Source organism: Carlito syrichta, unplaced genomic scaffold (genome assembly GCF_000164805.1).
Source record: "Carlito syrichta isolate Samal-C Ts95f unplaced genomic scaffold, Tarsius_syrichta-2.0.1 Scaffold274131, whole genome shotgun sequence".
NCBI classification, from domain to species: domain Eukaryota; kingdom Metazoa; phylum Chordata; class Mammalia; order Primates; family Tarsiidae; genus Carlito; species Carlito syrichta.
In genome coordinates this window covers 49712-68691 of record NW_007218227.1, presented here as the reverse complement: position 1 = coordinate 68691, position 18980 = coordinate 49712, and the positions used below count along the sequence as shown (strand labels likewise).

The following is an 18980-nucleotide window of genomic DNA, read 5'->3' as shown; positions in this document are numbered from 1 at the left end:
TCGAGGCTACGGTGGGCGGGAGCATGCCACTGCACTCCAGTCTGGGTGACAGAGTGAGATTCCAACTCAAAAAAAAAAATTTTTTTAAAACAACAACAACAACAACAACAAAAAAGAGTGCATCCCCTAGTATCCCATGTGGTCCACCATCCCTGCAGCCATCTTGGAAAGAAGCAAGAGGAAACACAAATTTAGGGGGAAAATCTGAAGGAACAGTGTAAATTATTGTTTCAGAGTAAATTTACCAGACTGTACTAAATTTAGTTTCACTTCCTGATGGAGAGGGCTTTTAAGAGAGTTCAAATTATTAGTCTTTGTACAGCAAACTATGGATAAATCTTTAACTTTATACACATGGCAAAATGGATTTACTTTTCCCAGAATACAAGAGTACATATTTGTGCACCACTGTTATCTTTCTGCGTTGTGGACTTCAAAAAGCTGTTAACTATTATTTCACCTTGAATATAGAATTCTCTTAGAATCATAATTACGAAAGTGCTTTTTTAAAGAAAACTATAAAATGCATTTAAATGGATGCACAGATGTATGACGAAAAATATATCTTTAATAGCTATAATCCAAACTTCTTTATCTTTCAGATTTCACTATAGTCACTTTCTCTTTTAAGTCTTTCTAGAATCCAGTTCCAAGTCACTCATTTCTGAACCAGGGAACTGACCCTCTTTTTGTTCATATAGTCTCGGATCTTTTCCATATCCCCCACACAAACACACGCCTTGAAATAACCTCCAGCTACAGAGTTACAGCCGGGCAAACTAACTCACAGGAAAAATTTCTTCACAGTCATATTTTACCTTAAAAATGCATACACATGGTATACTTCTGTTTGCCTTAAAATAAATGTAGTATTTCAAAAATAATTGCCTTTGAAATAATTAAAGCATTAGAAAAGCATTAAAGCAATCTGAAAGGCTTCTCTGTCTGAAATATCAAAAAGGACAGCAAAGTATTCTACCATAGCACCTGTGACACTGGAATACACTTGCTTGTGTATGTGAAGTGTCTCCCCCTTCTAGATTGTTTAATGTCATCTAACTCTGCGTTCCCAATGCCTGGCACACTACCTAGCATACAACAGGCACTCATTAAAAGAATATGTCATAAGATACACTCTAAGATTAGATTTTGTGGATGAAGTTGGGGCAGACTGCTTAGGAGAAAGGATTAACTGTGGTAATTCAGAATAGGGTAACTAGGAAGTTAACCACCTTAAACAGAATTAAGATATACGAGTACGTAAGATTGCTCTTTGAAACGCTAACTTTTTCCTGAGTCACCCAATGACTTTATGCCTAATTCTCACCTCAGTCTATCTTTACAGCTTACATAGGAAAATCCCACCTCATCCAGACCTGGTTTTTGCTCTAACAGGGGACATGTCAAATTAACTCTAAAAAAAATCTCACCCTTTAGTACCCAAGTGTGTTGGTATTACTTCAAGCACAGTTAATAATAAGCATGTACAAAAGTTATTCAAATCATGACCCATAGATGACTCCTCTGCCTAAGTTTACAAATGGGCCCCATAAGAAGTACATTTGGAAAGAAAAACAGATAAAAAGATTAGCATTCCTTTTCTTATTATCCCTTAATAAAATTCATCAGCTATTTAACTTTTAGTTAATATAGTAGCCCTTACTTAATTTTATGTGTCTATATCTGATCTTTCCTTTCCCTTCTAATTTCTTTAAAAACTTACTTTTTATATCCATTTCTAGATCCAAAGAAATGTGGATACAATTATTCAGGTATCCCATACTTCTACAAGTATGGTTTATAGATTTTTCCTTGGTTGGCTCTTCCTCCATGATTATTGGTTTTCTAGTGTGGGTTTTGGGATTACAGGTAGTGTTATATTCCTCCAAGTGGTCGGTTAGAGGAGCTACAGTGAAGTTAAAATGTTGACAAGGTGAATTAAAATCCTTCTCTTTCATTTCCATTGATCCTCTCATGATAAGAACTAGAAAGAGATTAAGAAAATGTTATTTGCATAGTATCAATAAATAATCAGAAAACACATTCAGAACTAAATCTCTTTTCTATACAAGAAAGTAGAAATAAGAACTAAAAATAATATTTTTTTACTTTTTTTAAGATTATGAAAACAGATAGTGGTAGGGTTGAAATAGGATTGGAGCACTCAAAGAAAATACAGACATTTCTCTGATGACTTGTGGGACAGACTGTATTTTCAAAAGTGGTCACAAGAATATTTCCCGTCTCACATTGTAATAGTTTTCCAAGGCTGTGGAAACAAAGTGCCATAAATTGGGTGACTTCATGAACAAAAATTTGTCTCACAGTTCTAGAAGCTAGACGTGTGAAATCACGATGGCGAGGGTGGATTTTTTCTGAGAGCTATGAGGGACAATCTGCTCCATGCCTCTCTCCTAGCCAAAATGGTGATCTGATGACAATTTCTGGCCATCACAGGCTTGTACATGCATCTCCCTGATCTCTGCCTTCGTGTCTCTGTGCCCCAAAGTCCCCTTTTTATAAGAACACCAATCACACAGGATTAAGGCACTCCCTAATGACTTCATCCTGACAATTACATCTACAATGACCCTATTTCCAAATATTGTCACAGTCTAAGGTATTGGGGGTTGAGACTTCAACATATGACTTTGAGGAGGGCACTATTCAATTCATAACACACACATTATCCTAAAACTTGCTACTCCCTCATTAATAGGTGAAGTTTAATTCCTTTCCCCCCTGAATCTTGCAGGGTTTGTGACTTGTTTATAGCCAGTCAAATGCAAAGGAAATGACACTGCATGACTAAGCCAGAAAAGGTGAAAGAATTTCCACCTTGTTTTTGGAACACTGACATAGGATTCTTGAATCATTGTTTAAAATTCTAACAACATAAGACCACCGTGCTGTAAGGAAATCCAAACTAGCAAACTAGAAAGACGACATAAAGGAAATAATCAACAGAATGAAAAGGCAATCTACAAAATGAGAGAAAATATTTGCAAACCATACAGGGCCAGGTATAGTGTCTCATGCCTGTAATTTTAGCATTTTAGGAGGCCAAGGTAGGAGGATTGCTTGAACCCAGGAGTTTGAAATGAGCCTAGGCAACATAGCGAGACCTCATCTCTACAAAAAAATCAAAAAAATAGCCAGGTGGTTCATGCCTGTAGTTCCAGGTAATTGGGAGACTGAGGCAGGAGGTAGAGACTGTGGTAAGCTGTGATTGTGCCACTGCACTCTAGCCTGGGTGACAGAGTGAAACCCCAGCTCAAAATAATAATAATAATAAAGTAGCCAAACTATTAGAAACAGGAGAACGGTAGTTCCAGGGCCTGGGGGCAGGGAGAAACAGGGAATTGCTGTTCAATGGGTTTAAAATTTCAGTTATATAAAATGAGTAAGTTCTGGCACTCTTTTGCACAACATGGTGCCTCTAGTTAACAATACTGTATTGTAAATTTAAAAATGTGTTAAGAGGGTAGCTCTCATGTTAAGTGTTCTTACCACAATAATAATGATAATAATAAAAGACCACAAAGAAAAACTCGGAGACTAGTGAAGAGAAGGATCCCACCTGCCTCCAGCTGTTGCTCTCCTCTGTTTTCACTCCAACATTTGAGACACCCAAGCCAGAAATGCCCAGCTATGCCCATTCTGCATTCCTGACCCCTCCCCCACAAAAAAAAGAGATAAGAAAAAAATAAAATGATTGCTGTTGGTTTAAGCCACTGAGTTTTGGGGTAGCATATTACACAGCCATAACAACTGGGACAACCTGTCAATGAGCTATTTTTACATTTCAAGAAAACAGACAAGTAACATCTGTGAGCTACCAACCCTTAAAACACTCCCCAGCTCTCTGTCATCAGAGAGGCATTTCCGCAATTTACTTTCTCATGAATTCAACCCAGAACGCTGGAATAGTCACAGCACTACTTAAGTAAGAACTTCAACCAAACTCAAAGCCAAGAAATCTTGTTCCCATTCTCAAACAATAGGGGAAAATGCCAATATCTAGTGATACAGGAGGCAATCTTGCTGAAGAGGTAAAAGCAATAAATTTGATGTTTGGGCTTGAGGCCACTAGCATATTTTATGATTATAAGTGGATTATTTAATTATTCAGTGATCTAATTTGATCCAATTTAATTAAGTAGTATATACTGTTTTCATAATAAATGTAAGGTTTCGTTAGGCACTGCAGATAATACTTTTTTTTTACTTTGTTCATTTACCCATCAAAAATGCATTGAGTGTCTACTATGTGTTACTATGTGTCAGAGATTATGCTAAAAGCTAGATATATAGTAGTGAACAAAGAGGTTCATTGGAGAATCAGACAGAAGACAATTCATATATAGTAGATAAATGTTAGGCAAGAGTAAGTACAAATGCATCAAGAGTTCAGTGATTCCTGGGAGAATCAAAGACTGATTTTACTATGAGTGATAGGGCACGGTGGCTCACACCTGCAATCCCAGCACTTTGGGAGACTGAAGTGGAAGGATTGCTTGAGTCCAGGAGTTCAAGACCATCCTGGGAAACATAGCAAGGCTTTGTCTCTTCAAAAAAATTTTAAAAATTAGCCATCCCTAGTGTCATGCGCCTATCATCCCAGCTATTTGAGAGGCTGAAATGAAAGGATTATCTGAGTCCAGAAGGGTTTAGTGACAGAGTGAGACCCTGACCCAAAAAGAAAAAAATACCACCTTTTAAAAGAGCATATTAGATAATTATTTAACCATCAAATGTATGTGAATTACAGTGAGCATTCTGAGTTTGGGGCATTCAATGTATGTGAATTACAGTAGCATTCTGATGCATTTGAAGAATACATGATTTGTTTTTAATAAATAAAAGTAAACCAAAAACAAATACTACAACATATTTCCAAGTAACAAAACCTGCACATATACCCCTTGAAACTATAAAAAAGAAAAAAGAGTAATATTCAAAAGTCCAGCAAGTCACTCATGAAGAGCCACACCACTAGCTCCTTCAATGCCACTGGATTTTAAAATGAAATATATTATTCATACATTTTTAACAGAACGAGTTAATTTCTACTTGATACATTTTATTTTCATTTTAACTTTGTGTTTACCTTTTGATGTTTGTTCCTGAGAAATAAAAGTCATGTTTCCCTTGGACTCACAAACCAAACACGAGGAGCACATTTTAAATTCACTTGTGATGCCTTGGCAAATCCTGGTGAAGTTTTGCAAACTGGACTGATTTAGAAAGAGTCCCATAATAATCCGAGTTTCTCTTACTGGTTGCAGAAAAGTCACAAATGAAAAATTTATGGAGGAAAGTGAATAGGTGAAATTAGGTTGTAAACATACTTGCAGACATGATAGCTCCAACATTATTTCTGCAAAGAAAACAAACAAACAAACAAAACACAACACTTTCCTTACTATAAAACTTTGAGTTTGGGGCATTCAAATAAGTATCCAATATGTTCTCAGTTTTTCTTAAGCAAATTCAGTACATGTCAGCTTATCAGTGGCAAGATTTTTTTTTTACATGAATTAACAATACCTATTCTATTTAAATGTTTCTTTTTTAAGCTTGTCAACATTCCCTGTTGATTTTCAGAGAACAGATGTTGCTGTAGAGAAGTGCTTGGAAACTAGCATTTTAAACATTCTCTATTCTGGGGGATTTTTAATGGCCAAACTTTACGTTCTTCTGAATCCATCTGTTCCGAAATAGAAACACAAAGCAATTCTATGGAGTTGAACAAGGGATGAAAAACTCGGACAGTTATCTCTGTATTAGTTTTCCAGGGTTGCTGTGACAAGTTACCACAACCTTGGGAATTTAAAATAAGGGAAATTTATTCTCTCAGAGTTCTAGAAGTCAAAAAGGTCGACATTAGTTTTAACAGTTGAAAATCAAGATGTCTGCAAGATCGCGCTCCCTCTCAAGGCTCTAGGGATGAATCCTGTTCCTTGTCCCTCTTCCGGATTCTGGTAGTTGTTGGCAAACTTGACCTGTGTCTGCATCCCTCTAGTCTCTGTCTCTGTGGTCACATTGCCATCTCTTTTGTGTCTCTGTTTTCTACTTTTATGTTTGTATCAAACCTCCCTCTGCCTCTCTTACAAGGACATTTGTGATTGGATTTAGTCCACCAGAATAATCTCCCATCTCAAGATCCTTAACTCACATCTATAAAGACCCTTTTTAAAATAATGTAACATTTACAGGTTCTGAGGATTAGCATCTGGTAACTTTGAGTGACCATTACTAGACGGTGACATCATAATTTGTATTTTTATCTGAAGAGAAACATTAGATATGGAAATGGTGGTATAATGGAAAGAACACTGAGTTTAGAAACAAAAGGTGAAGACTCTAATATTAGATCTGTTATTAGCCAAGACACTTAGACAATTCACTCAATTTCCATAAATCTAGTTTACTCACCAGAAAAATAGAGATAATAACTGGTTAATCTCTTGGAGTTACAGTAGCATCAAGTGGCATAGAACATAAGAAACACTTTTGAAATTTGTACAAATGTATATTATTTAAAATGCAAAATATTTTGAATTAAGTTAATTTTCATCTTTCATTTAGGATAAAATCATTTGTCATTTAATTCATACAATTAATCAAAACTTACTATGTAAAAAATGGGGATCCTTATTTAGCAATAATGATCAACTAAGGAGTAGGTAACCTATCTTTCAGATATTTTCAGTCTGATAATCTTTTGTAGCATAAAAAAATAACTGACATGGATAATTCCAACTTTATGTGGCTTCTTTATTATCTCTCATGTAACCATATGGTGCAAATATATTTCTTAAGATTTCTAAATATTATGAAGCAAAATGAGGGAATTACTTTATTTTTTTTAATGAAGAGTGATTACTCCTAGTCATGTATCTGGGTTCAAACTTGAAAGAAAATCAAACTAGTGATTGATATTACAGTACTTTATTTTGTGGAATTTGTGTTTTAATAGTAATTTCATATGTGTTTAATTAGTGATGATCTTTTTGTTATTTGGTAAATTAAAGGCTTATTGACTGGCCTTCTATATTTAAAATTGCTTTTATAATAATTTATATTTAATTTCCAAGTATAAAAAATTTACTCAAATGCACAATTTTATGATGTCTCAATGTATTTATACCCAAAGTTGTAATCAAATTGTAACTGTAACTTTAAAAATTGCCTTCAGTAATAATGCTCCAGGAAGGATATGGAAATGCACCATCTGATAGAATTCAATATTCTATAACTTTTTTAATATCACTAAAATACATGAAAAACTTATTTCTTGCCACCTTTCCAGTTTCTTCACTAGGACTTTTCATTTTATGAAATTTTCAACTTCTTGAATTTATATTGCTATGATATGACCACGAAGAAGATAGAGCAATTTTCACTGTCAATATTGCAGGCTTCTTATCTAACAAGTGACCAACTGAGCTTTCTAAAACTGATGACATATCCTTTATATTTGTCTATGAGGTCATTTTATTCTGATTTTTAAACCTCAACTTTAAATAATTCAATTGGAAATGGAATAAATAGAAGACACATCCTTCCTTGGTATTATTTTAAGTAATAAATATACTCAATCATTTTTGCTATCAGGTGGGCTATAGTCTCATCTCCATAAACAAGGATGTATAAATTTAATTACTGGCATTAATATTGATGGGAGTCCAGCATCTAAATTCTCATTCTCAGAAATGCAAATGCATTCCAGAATTACTCCAATGCTAAGACTGCAACCTCTCAGAGAAAGTATACAGAATACAAAACAGAATCAGAAAAATACATAACAATATAGGACAAATGTCCTAGTCAATTATTTTCTCTTTTTAAAGAAAAGTAGATAGTAATAATTTAAAAATCTACTATCTTTATTTTTAATGCCTATTATATATGTATATATAATATGTGCTTAAATACATATGTATATATTAAAATGCATTGTGTCAGTTAAAGGATAATAAAAATAACTAACACCCATGTACCTAACACTCAGATTAAGAAACAGGATATTACCAATATCTTTGAAACTCCCCACTCCTTCTCACTCCTATACCACAGAATGTTTTAGAAATATATACATATTTATATGGAATATATTGTATTATTCTACTGTGATTTGCTTTTTTCAGCTTAATATGTTTTAGTCACATTGATGACTATAGAACTTATATGTGGTATCCTTATGAATGAATATACTACAATTTATTTATTCATTTTTCTGACGGTGAACATTTGTGTTGTTTCCATTTTTTGCTGTTATGAATAATGTTGCTATGAACTGCAACTCATACATTGCTGGTGGGAATGTAAAATGGTATAATCACTTTGGAAAACAGATTTTCTTATAAGTTAAACATATACTTACCATATGACCCAAAAATTCCACTCCTAGAAATTTACACAAAAGAAATGAAAACATATGTCCGCATAAAGACTTGTACATGAAATTTTATGGAAGCTTTTAAAATTTATGGTAGCCAAGTACTGGAAATAATTCAAATGTCTAACAATTAGTGAATACATAAACAACTCCTGATGTAGCTATATAATGGAATACCACTCAGCAAAAGCTTTTCAGTTTGATGAGGTTCCACCTCTGTATCTGAGCTTTTGTAATATTTGCTTTTGAGGACTTGGTCATGAATTCATTGCCGACTCCAGTGCCCTGAAGGGTGTTCCCTATATTTTCTTCTAGGATTCTTATAGTTTGAGGTTTTACATTTAGGTCCTCTATCCATTTTGAGTTTATTTTTGTATATGGTGATAGGCAGGGGTCCGTTTTACTCTTCTGCATGTGGTTAACCAGTTTTCCCAACACCGTTTGCTAAATATGGTCTTCTTACCCCAGTGATTGTTATCAGTGGCTTTGTTGAAGATGAGTTGATTGAGGGACCATGTTTTTGCTTCAGAATCTCTGTCCTGTTCCATTGGTCTATGTGCCTATTCCTGTATCAATACCATGCCCTCTTGATTACTGTAGCCTTGTAATAAAAGTTAAATATAAAAGTGTGATCTCTCCTGCTCTGTTCCTTTTGCTGAGAATTATTTTGGCTATTTATGCTCTTTTTTGTTTCCCTATAAATTTCTGTATTGTCATTTTCACATCTGTGAAAAATGATGTTGGTAATTTGATGGGTATAGCATTGAGTGTAATTGCCTTGGGTAGGATGGACATCTTGGCAATACTGATTCTTCCAACCCATGAGCATGGCATGTTTTTCTATTTATTAGTATCATCCTTGATTTATTTGAGCAGTGAAAGACCTTTACAACAAGAACTACAAAAAACTTTTAAAATAAATTTTCTCCAATATGGTCTTATATTATCATATGTTACATTTTCTTCTGGGCATCTTACTTTTTGTTGCTATTGCCAATAACATCTTTTAAGAAATGTATTTTTTTGTTCGTTAGTTTGTTTCAGGTCTTTCATTTAAATCTCTAATCCATTTCAAGTTGGTTTTGTAAATGGTGTGAAATAAGTCTACTTACATTCTTCTGTACTTACTCATACTTTTGGATGCCACTGTTTGTTTGTTTGTTTGTTTGTTTGTTTGTTTATTGAGTCAGAGTCTCACTCTGTCACCCAGGCTGGAATGCAGTGGCATGCTCACAGCCACCACAGCCTCGACCTACTCACAGCTTAACCTTCTGACTTACCCTTCCAAGTAGCTGGAACTACAGGCATGCACCAACAAGTTCAAATAATTTTTGTATTTATTGTAGTGACGAGGTCTCACCAAATTGCCCAGGCTGGTCTGAACCTGTGGACTCAGGCAATCCTCTAGTCTCTGCCTTCCAAAGTGCTGGGATTACAGGTATGAGCCATTGTGTCTAGCCTTTTATTTACTGAAACAAACGTGTTTTATACTTTATATCTCATAATTCCAATACCTGAATTCTTTGAGGATCTGATTCTGCTGTTTGTTGCTTCTGTTGACTCTGGTGTATTGAGACTTCGTGTGTTTTATGATTTTTGATAATAGCTCCTGTTCCTAGGAATTTCATTTGAGAAATTATTTGAGGCCTGGTGTGAAGATGTTTTCCTCCAGAGAAGATTGAATTTTCTCAGGTGAGTGTCTAATGGCACCATTCACCCAAAGTCACTTTAAATACCTTCTTGGATTGGACTTTTCACACCTCACAGGTAATGACCCTCACTATCTAAATTATGACCAGCTGTGTTTACAAACTCTCAGGGAGGCTTTTTCTCTACTCAACATATAGCCAAAGTGGAGACAGACAATTTTCCTCACAACCAGACAGATTTTTTTCCTAGAGTCCTGCTTTATGGAGCATATCACTTTTTAGTATCTCAGTCTCAGGCTTTGCCTTTTGTCCCCCAATGTGTGGCCTAATGAAATTAAAATTCTAGGCCACCAGGGAACTGTAAATGCTCCTGAGGTAACTATTTGTTCACTCTTGCTTACCCATGTGGTTTATAATTTCTAATCATTTTCTGCCTCTGAAGAGTTTCTTATCAGTTCAACTATATATTTTTAAAGTTTTAAACATATTTTATATTACATTTTTAGGTATTTTGTGGCAAGAGTATTTTTCAGGGTATGACTACAACAACAGAAATTTCAACTGTGTATTGATCTTTAAAAATAAGTGAAAGTTTATAATAAAGTATTTTTGTTTGACAGATAATAGAAATTCTAGAAACTACTCTAGGTCAACGCACATTTTCCCAAGACCTAGGTTATTACTCTGTTAGCTAGTTGTCTCACCATGTTTGGAAGAAACAGATTATTTCACACTATACATATTCCAAGTGTTATTTTTCAGTATATTAAATATAAACTAGAGAAAATAAGATTTTGTTGCTACTAGGAACATTGCTAGTAGAACCACTTTAGAGAAGCATTTGGCAGCTTATTATAATCTTAAATATACTCAGTGCAATGGACTGAATGTTTGTGTCCCTCTAAAATGTATATGTTGAAACCCTAATCCCAATATGATGGTATTTGGAAATGGGGTCTGTGAAAGGTATTTAGATCATGAGGGTGGAACCCTAATGAAAGGGATTAGTATCCTTATAAGAAGAGACCAGAGAATTAGCTAACAAGCTCTCTTTCTGCCATGGGAGAATACAAGGAGAAATCAGCAATTTGCATCCCAGAAGAGGTTCCACACCAGAATCAATCATGCTGCAACTGAATCTCAGACTTCCAGCCTCCAGAACTGTGAGTAATTAATTTCTGTTGATTATAAGAAACTCAGTCCATGGTATTTTGTTCTAGCAGCCCTAATTAAGACACCCAGGTATTCCACTACTAGATAGTAATTCAATCAAACTGATAGGATATGCTGACACAAACAGTTATATAATAATGTTGATAGCAGCATATTTATAATAGCCACACTGGAAACAACACAATGGATAAAGGGAGAAATGTGATGTATTTATATAATGCAGCACTTAGCAATAAAAAGATAGAAATTGGCAGGACTCAGTGACTCAGCCTATAATCCCAACACTTTGGGAGGCCGAAAGTGTTTAGATATTAGACACCCACCCGAGGAAACACCAATCCTCTCTGGAGGAAAACATCTTCACACCAGGCCTCAAATAATTTCTCAAATGAAATTCCTCGGAACAGGAGCTATTATCAAAAATCATAAAACACATGAAGTCTCAATACACCAGAGTCAACAGAAGCAACAAACAGCAGACTCAGATCCTCAAAGAATTCAGGTATTGGAATAATGAGATACAAAGTATAAAATACGTTTGTTTCAGTCAATAAAAGGTTGGGCACAATGGCTCATACCTGTAATCCCAGTACTTTGGGAGGCAGAGACGAGAGGATTGCTTGATCCCATGGGTACAAGACCAGCCTGGGCAACTTGGCGAGGCCTCATCTCTACAATATATTAAAAAAATTAGCCAGGTGTGGTAGCACGCACCTATAGTTTTGGCTACTTGGAAAGCTGAGGCAGAAGGATCACCAGAGCCCAGCAAGTTGACACTGGGGTGGCTGCAAGTGTGCCACTGCACTCCAGCCTAGGCAACAGAGTGAGACTCCAATTAAAAAAAAAAAAGATAGAAATTGCTGATATACTCAATAACTTGAATGAATCTCAAAAACAATCTGCTAAGTGAAAGAAGCCAGACCAATAATAGATACTGTGTAATGAGTTCATTTGTGTAAAATATAAGAAGGGACAAAACTACTGTATGGTGAAGCAGCTCAGATGTTGCCTTCGGGGTCTAGAGAGAGATTTGACAAGAAAGGGCACGCGGCATCTTTATGGGAATGATGAAAATCTGTATCTTGTATGTGATAGTAGTTATATAGGTGCACACACATGTCAAAATTCATGAAACAGAACACCTAGGATCTTTACATTTTATTGTATGCAAATTGTGCCTGTTAAAAACATAGCCAATTGTTTCAGAAAATCTTTCATCATTGCTGGGTATGATGTAGCATAATTGAGCAATTTAAAAATATTAGCTGCCAGGTTAAGAGAAACCTTATGGTTTAGCTGCCTCATTTACAGAGACATTCTTAAACACATGTTGTTTTCCTATGGTTATAGGTCTGCCTCTTTAACAATTATCATAAACTCAAAAAAAGTATCAACTTCAATAGCAAAAACTCAATTATATTTCAATTTTGGGGCTAATAGTTGAAGTCTCTCTGGTAATATTGAGTGAGAAAGGGGGAAAATATATTGTGTAAGGATGATGTATCTATGATGTTAACCATATCAAGAGCAAAGGAGTCTAGAAAGAATATGAATTTGTTCATAGGACATTTGGGGAAGATCATTTAAACTGTTTGCTGGAGGCAAGGGGCAAAGTTTTTAGTAACTTTTAACTTCTGTAGAAGTATTGGAAAGGCAGTTTGAGACATAAGAGACTGCTCATTTTACTTGTCAAAATAAGAGAAGTAAATTCTTATTATGAAATTCCTCATAGATAAAGAAAATGACAGGAAAATGTCTCAGTGCAAAGAGACACATAGCTTTTAGGTAAAATAGTCTGTGAAATTAAATTCACAGGCTGCAGCAGAATCTAAAATTTCTAGTTTTCTGATGAAGTTTCACCTTTTAAAAATATAAGATGAGGATAACATCTGGCCTGCCTAAATCACAAAATGGTTGTAAAAATCAGATAAGAAACACTTTCTTCAAGAATGTTTTCTTTTCACTTCCTTAATAATATGACTCAGAACATTTACTCAATCAACAGATACTCACTGAATGTCCCCTAGTGTGATAGGTACTGTCCTAACTGCTTGAAATACATCAGTGAACAAAACAGACAAAACCTCAGTTTCATAGAACTTATTTTCTATTTGGAGAAGTCAGACAATTTAAAAAAGCATAATAAATCAGTAAATTATATAGATGATAAAGTATAAGTAAGAGAAAAGAAACATAACAGTGTAAGTAGAAGATATATCACTGTATGAATGTTTTAAAGAAAGTCCTTTTTTTCTATAAAAGCAAAAAAGATACTGATATGGGAGGATTGTTTGAGCCCAGAGTTAGATAGAATTCAGCCTGGGCAACAAAGTGAGACATCACTTCTCTTAAAAAATAAAATAAATTTAAAAAGCAAAAAAAGATATACTAAGAGAGCATTTACCACCAAAACAATGAGACAGGTAGTTAGAAAGTACCCTAAGCAGGAGGTATTGTATTGTAACCTCACAGATGACAGAATAAGGCCAGTTCTGCCAAAGCAATGAAAAGGATTATATTCACATTTTTTCGCCAGCACATATTGTCTAAAATATATACACAACACAAGCTGAGTGCAGTAGCTTACACCCATAATCCTAGCACTTTGGGAGGCCTAACTGGGAAGCCAGAAGTTTAAGACCAGCCTGGGCAACATAGCAAGACTTCATTGCTACAAAAAAAACAGTCATTGCCTTGCTATAATCTATGGTGTGGCCATATGCTCTTTGAGCTATGGCTAGTACATATTTCCTGGCTTTGGCCCCCTTCCCTACCTTGGGGAGATGAATCTTCTTTCTTTCTTTCTTTTTCTCTTTCTTTCTTTATTTCTCTCTCTCTCTCTCTCTCTCTCTGACTTACTTTTAAATAAACTATATTTTCTAATCTAAAAAAAAATCATCCAGGTGTGGTAGTGTGCGCCTCTAGTTCCAGCTTCTCGGAAGGCTGAGGCAGAAGAATCTCCTGAGCCCAGGAGGTGGATGCTGTATTAAGTCATGAACGTGCCACTAAGTTCCAACCTGGGTGACAGAATGAAATCCCAAATAAAAAAATAGATATTTTTATATATATTACATATATAAATATAAAAATTATATATAAAATCACATTATATTTTTTGTTATACATATATTACGATGTATATATAAATTTGATATATAAATACACATTTTGTTTATATGTATTTATAAAATGCATATTTATACATATATAACTATATCTTATATATAATATATGTATATATACATGTATATTTATAAAATATAAGTTGCATGTAATGTATAATATATATAAAATATAATTAAAATATATTTAAAATATACAATAAAATATACATACCAATATTGTGTCCATTAGTAGTTATTTAAAACAATAATGATTCAGAAAATTCAGTAGGAAGTAAAATCTTATGACTAGTAAATTTATCCATCTAGTTTTATTTCTTCTTTCTGAATATTTTCAGAACATGTTTTCTTTAGAATGATGCTTCACTATGAGCGAGTTAAAATATTTAATGAATTAAAATGAATCATTACATGTGTAATAGCTGGTACCCAGTACACGTAAACATGAGTATTTGTTAAAGTCTTAACATATTGTTAAATAGTCATAAGGCTATACGGCAAAACTTATTGGGGATTACTGGTCAAATTTTTACAAACCAGTCAATAAGAAGAAAATAAAGTACTCATTTTTGAGAGCTAAAATAACACTTTAAGGAAATTCATTGCAGTTATCCTGATATACTGGTCTTTATAATATACACATAAATATTGTGCATATGCTCATATACATCAGGGTTTATCCTATAGTTTCTAAGTATTTAAAATTCCTTTATCCTTTGTTTTCTTCAGTTTCACTGCTCATTATATTACCATTTCCATCAGAAAGTGTGAAACAGAAGGAGAAATGAAAGCTGGTAAACATGGTTTATGTCAGTTTGGCTCTTAAAAGACAGTGAGGGAGTCAAAATAGCTAGATAAAATTAGATTTGAGGTGTTTTCATCTGTGCTATTCCTGTCCTGCATAGCCACGAATCATTGGGAGTACACTTGTATAACTCACTGTAATTTCCAGTTCTAGGAACTTTGGAGATATTGATATGAGAACATGTTATTTAAAAATCAGTAATAATAATCATTGCTTCTCTTGAAAAGTGCTTCTATAAGCAGGTAAGGAGGAATATTAGGTGATCATTCCAAGAGTGATGGCTATTTCTCTTTGCAAGTAGAAATAGAAAGAACATCCTCCCCGAGATGTCTGAAATATTCAGACCCTACTTATGAGTGAGAACATGCGGTATTCTGTTGTTTCTGTAATAGGTCGCTTATGTACCATTGCATATTTTTTACATCTCTATTTTAGTGATTAGGGTTTTTTATTTACTTGTTTGATAGTTTTCTCCCTGACTGAAATCTCCTTGAAGAAAGATTTGCCTTGCCTTTCATTTTTGTAGCCCAGGCTCCTAGCACTATTGATATTGATAAGTGAAAGAATAAACAAATTAAATATCACATGAGGATTAACCAAGTTTCTCTCTTAAATACTGTACTTTCAACAAACACAGGTTGATAAAATCTGTTATTTGGTAGCAACCTAGCTCTCTTAATTGCAAGTAGCTCTGAATCAAAATATATTCACCAATCCTTTTTGTATTTCTATGATCTACATGCAATACAAGTATATCAAACCACTACATTAACTATTGTGTCTTAGCTGCCTTTTAAATTAACTGAAAGGTTAAAAATGCTTCTGTAGAATAGGTTGTCCTGCAAATAATACATATCCAATGAAAACTCATTAAAAGTCTCAAACAATGTTGAAGAAGTTCCTCTTTGGTAACATTAGACTAAATAGCTTACTATGTAATTGTGATAATTGAATATTCCTACGAATGATTATTCAGAGGCTCAGATACATTCTTGATGAGAAATGATCAAACACAGTGCTCTATTTTTAACTTAGAACTTCAGATGTTTTATTATTTTGTAATCAAATCTATATAAATTCGTGAATATATTATCCCTCATTAAGATTCCTTTTGAATTCATCTGACATGTTAAAGACAAGGTATCAGTGAATAATTTATAAGTAAAAATTATTTTGCAATATTTATCTTAGAAGTTAAAGTGAATAGAACATAAGAAAAAAATGAAAAAAAGACAAGTAATTGATAGAGTAAGGCTAGACAGGGAACTTCACAAGTTAATTTTAGTACTTCTGGAATATTCTTAGCTTATCATCAAATACTTTTACTGATACTTTAGTTTATGAAACACATTGGTTGACAAGTCAACTAATTTCATAGGCCAACTAGTATGTGATTAAAAATGAATTTTTAAAAACGATGATGCTCAAGTCTCCTTAATTTAATCAATGCAGGACTATATTAAATTAGGCTGTAAGATCATGTTCCTCATGATCCATAAACCATTTAAAAAATATAAAACATTATTATTACATGATTGCATGTAAAACATTTTGCCTAATAATCAATTTTTTGTTTACAGTGGCTCTGAATTCCTTCTATCACTAAATACAGAAGAAAAGAGTGGTTTTCATACATTTTTGTGGACTCCAGCTAGCGTTCCTTTGAAACAAAATTTCCAAAGAAATCCAGCTGGGAGTGGTTGCATACCTATAGCTCTAGCTTCTAGAGAATGAAGCAGGAAGATAGCTTGAGCCCAGCAGGTTGAGGCCAGCATGGGCAACAAGAAAGACCAATTTCTTTAAAAAAAAAAAAATCCATCGACGCCAAAAAGAGTTTGGAGAAATATTTATGCTATTCTTGAATCAGGAAAAGAAAATCAGCTGCTTTAAGTTTGGGAAGCTAGTATTTGGAGCTGAAGTTCTGAGTTATGAAAGTGAAAGAACAAACCTCAAAATAATTGCTGGTTGATTGTCAAGATGCAGAAGAACCGACAGGTTACTATTAGGACAAGGAAGTTTGACTAAGGTGGACTTGATAAGATCTCTTCTACCCACAGAAACAAAGGGCCACTAAGTCTCTCACCTGTCACTCCCTGTGAGATGTCTTTTTGTCTGCTTATCACTGCCCCAAAAGGCCATGCTTCACAAGTTGAGAAACAAGAACTAAAAGAACAATGCATCTGCCTGAAAAAGGAAAACTTTTAAAACTTTATTTTATTATATAGATGTGGGGTACAAGTCAGGATTAGGTATATATGTAATGTATGTGAAAGTGAAGTTTGGGCCTCCAACTGGTCCTCACTTCCCCTGGTTTAAGATCAGATGCCCTTTGTGTTGTTACGTGTCCCCCGCACGACCACTGTGTTCCACAACTGCCGATCCCTCCCTTGTGTTATTGTGGTTAATGTTCAGGTTCCTCTTATGAGTGAGAACATGTGGTGTTTGGTTGTTTCTGTGATAGGTCACTAAGAATGATTACCTCCAATTCCATCTACTTTGCTGAGACATCCATGATTTTGTCCTTCTTTATGGCTGTGTAATGCTCCATTGTGTATATGTACCACATTTTCTTTATCCAGTCTATTTTTGATAGGCAGTGGGGTTGGTTCCGTTTTTTTGCTATTGTGAATAATGCAGCAATAAACATGCATGCGAAGGTGTCTTTTTTGTAGAATGATCTGTATTTCTCCAGGTAAATTCCCAGGAGGGGGCTTCCTAGATCATATGGAAGGTCAATTTCTAGTTCCTTTAGATAGCACCATACTATTTTCCATGGAGGTCGAACTGGTTTACACTCCCACCAACAGTGTAGAAGCACCCCCTTTACTCCATGCCAGCATCTATTATTTTTTGATTAATTAATTATGGTCATCCTTACTAGGGTAAGATGGTATCTCACTGTGGTTTTGATTTGCATTTCTCTGAAAGATGTCTATCCTACCCAAGGCAATTTACAGATTCAACACAATTCTCATAAAATTACCAATATTCTTCTCAGACCTGGAAATGACAATACAGAAATTCATATGGCAGCAAAAAGAGCTTGAATAGCCAAAACAATCCTTACCAAGAAGAACAAAGAGGGAAGTATTGCACCTCCAGACTTTAAACTTTACCATAGGGCTACAATAATCAAAACCTGGTACTGGTACAAGAACAGGCATATAGACCAATGGAACAGGACAGAGATTCTGGAAGCAAAAACTCAAGCTCTCAACCAACTCATCTTTAACAAAGACATCAGTAACAACCACTGGGGAGATGAGACTGACCTTATTCAGCAAATGGTGCTGGGAAAACTGACTGACCACATGCAGAAGAATGAATTAAGACCCCTATCGCCATATACAAAAATCAACTCAAAATGGGTCAAAGACCTAAACGTAAAACCTCAAACTATAAAAATCTTAGAAGAAAACAAAAGAGACATCCTTGTGCATAGTGGAGTAGGTAATGAATTCTTGATCAAATCCCCAAAAGCATGTGCCATAAAAGATAAGAGAGACAAACGGGACCCCATCAAACTGAAAAGCTTTTGCATAGCAAAAGAAACCATCAAGAGAATAAAGAGACAGTTCACAAAATGGGAAAAAAATATTTGCAAATTATGCATGTAACAAAGGTCTAACATCAGGATCTATAAGGAACTCAAATGAACTGAAAGGAAAAACAAAACCAAATAGTCCTATTAAAAAATGGGCAGAGGACATGAATAGACACTTCTCAAAAGAAGACATACGAAGCCGGGCTTGGTGGCTCAGCCTGTAATCCCGTGCCTTTGGGAGGCTGAGGTGAGTGAATTGCCTGAGCCCATGGGTTCGAGACCC

The 18980-nt window shown here is 34.7% G+C and overlaps 1 protein-coding gene across 1 annotated transcript in view; it reads right to left on the bottom strand.

The window, feature by feature from the left end:
• The window catches only part of TMEM156 (transmembrane protein 156), a 39782-nt gene that overhangs the window by 19004 nt on the left and 1798 nt on the right, over nt 1–18980 (bottom strand). Inside the window, exons 2-3 of the mRNA XM_008052419.1 lie at nt 5111–5380; nt 1724–1984 (exon numbers count right to left, since the gene is read on the bottom strand). Coding sequence (XP_008050610.1) covers nt 1724–1984; nt 5111–5380 — 531 coding nt within the window. The remainder of the gene's footprint in view (nt 1–1723; nt 1985–5110; nt 5381–18980) is intronic.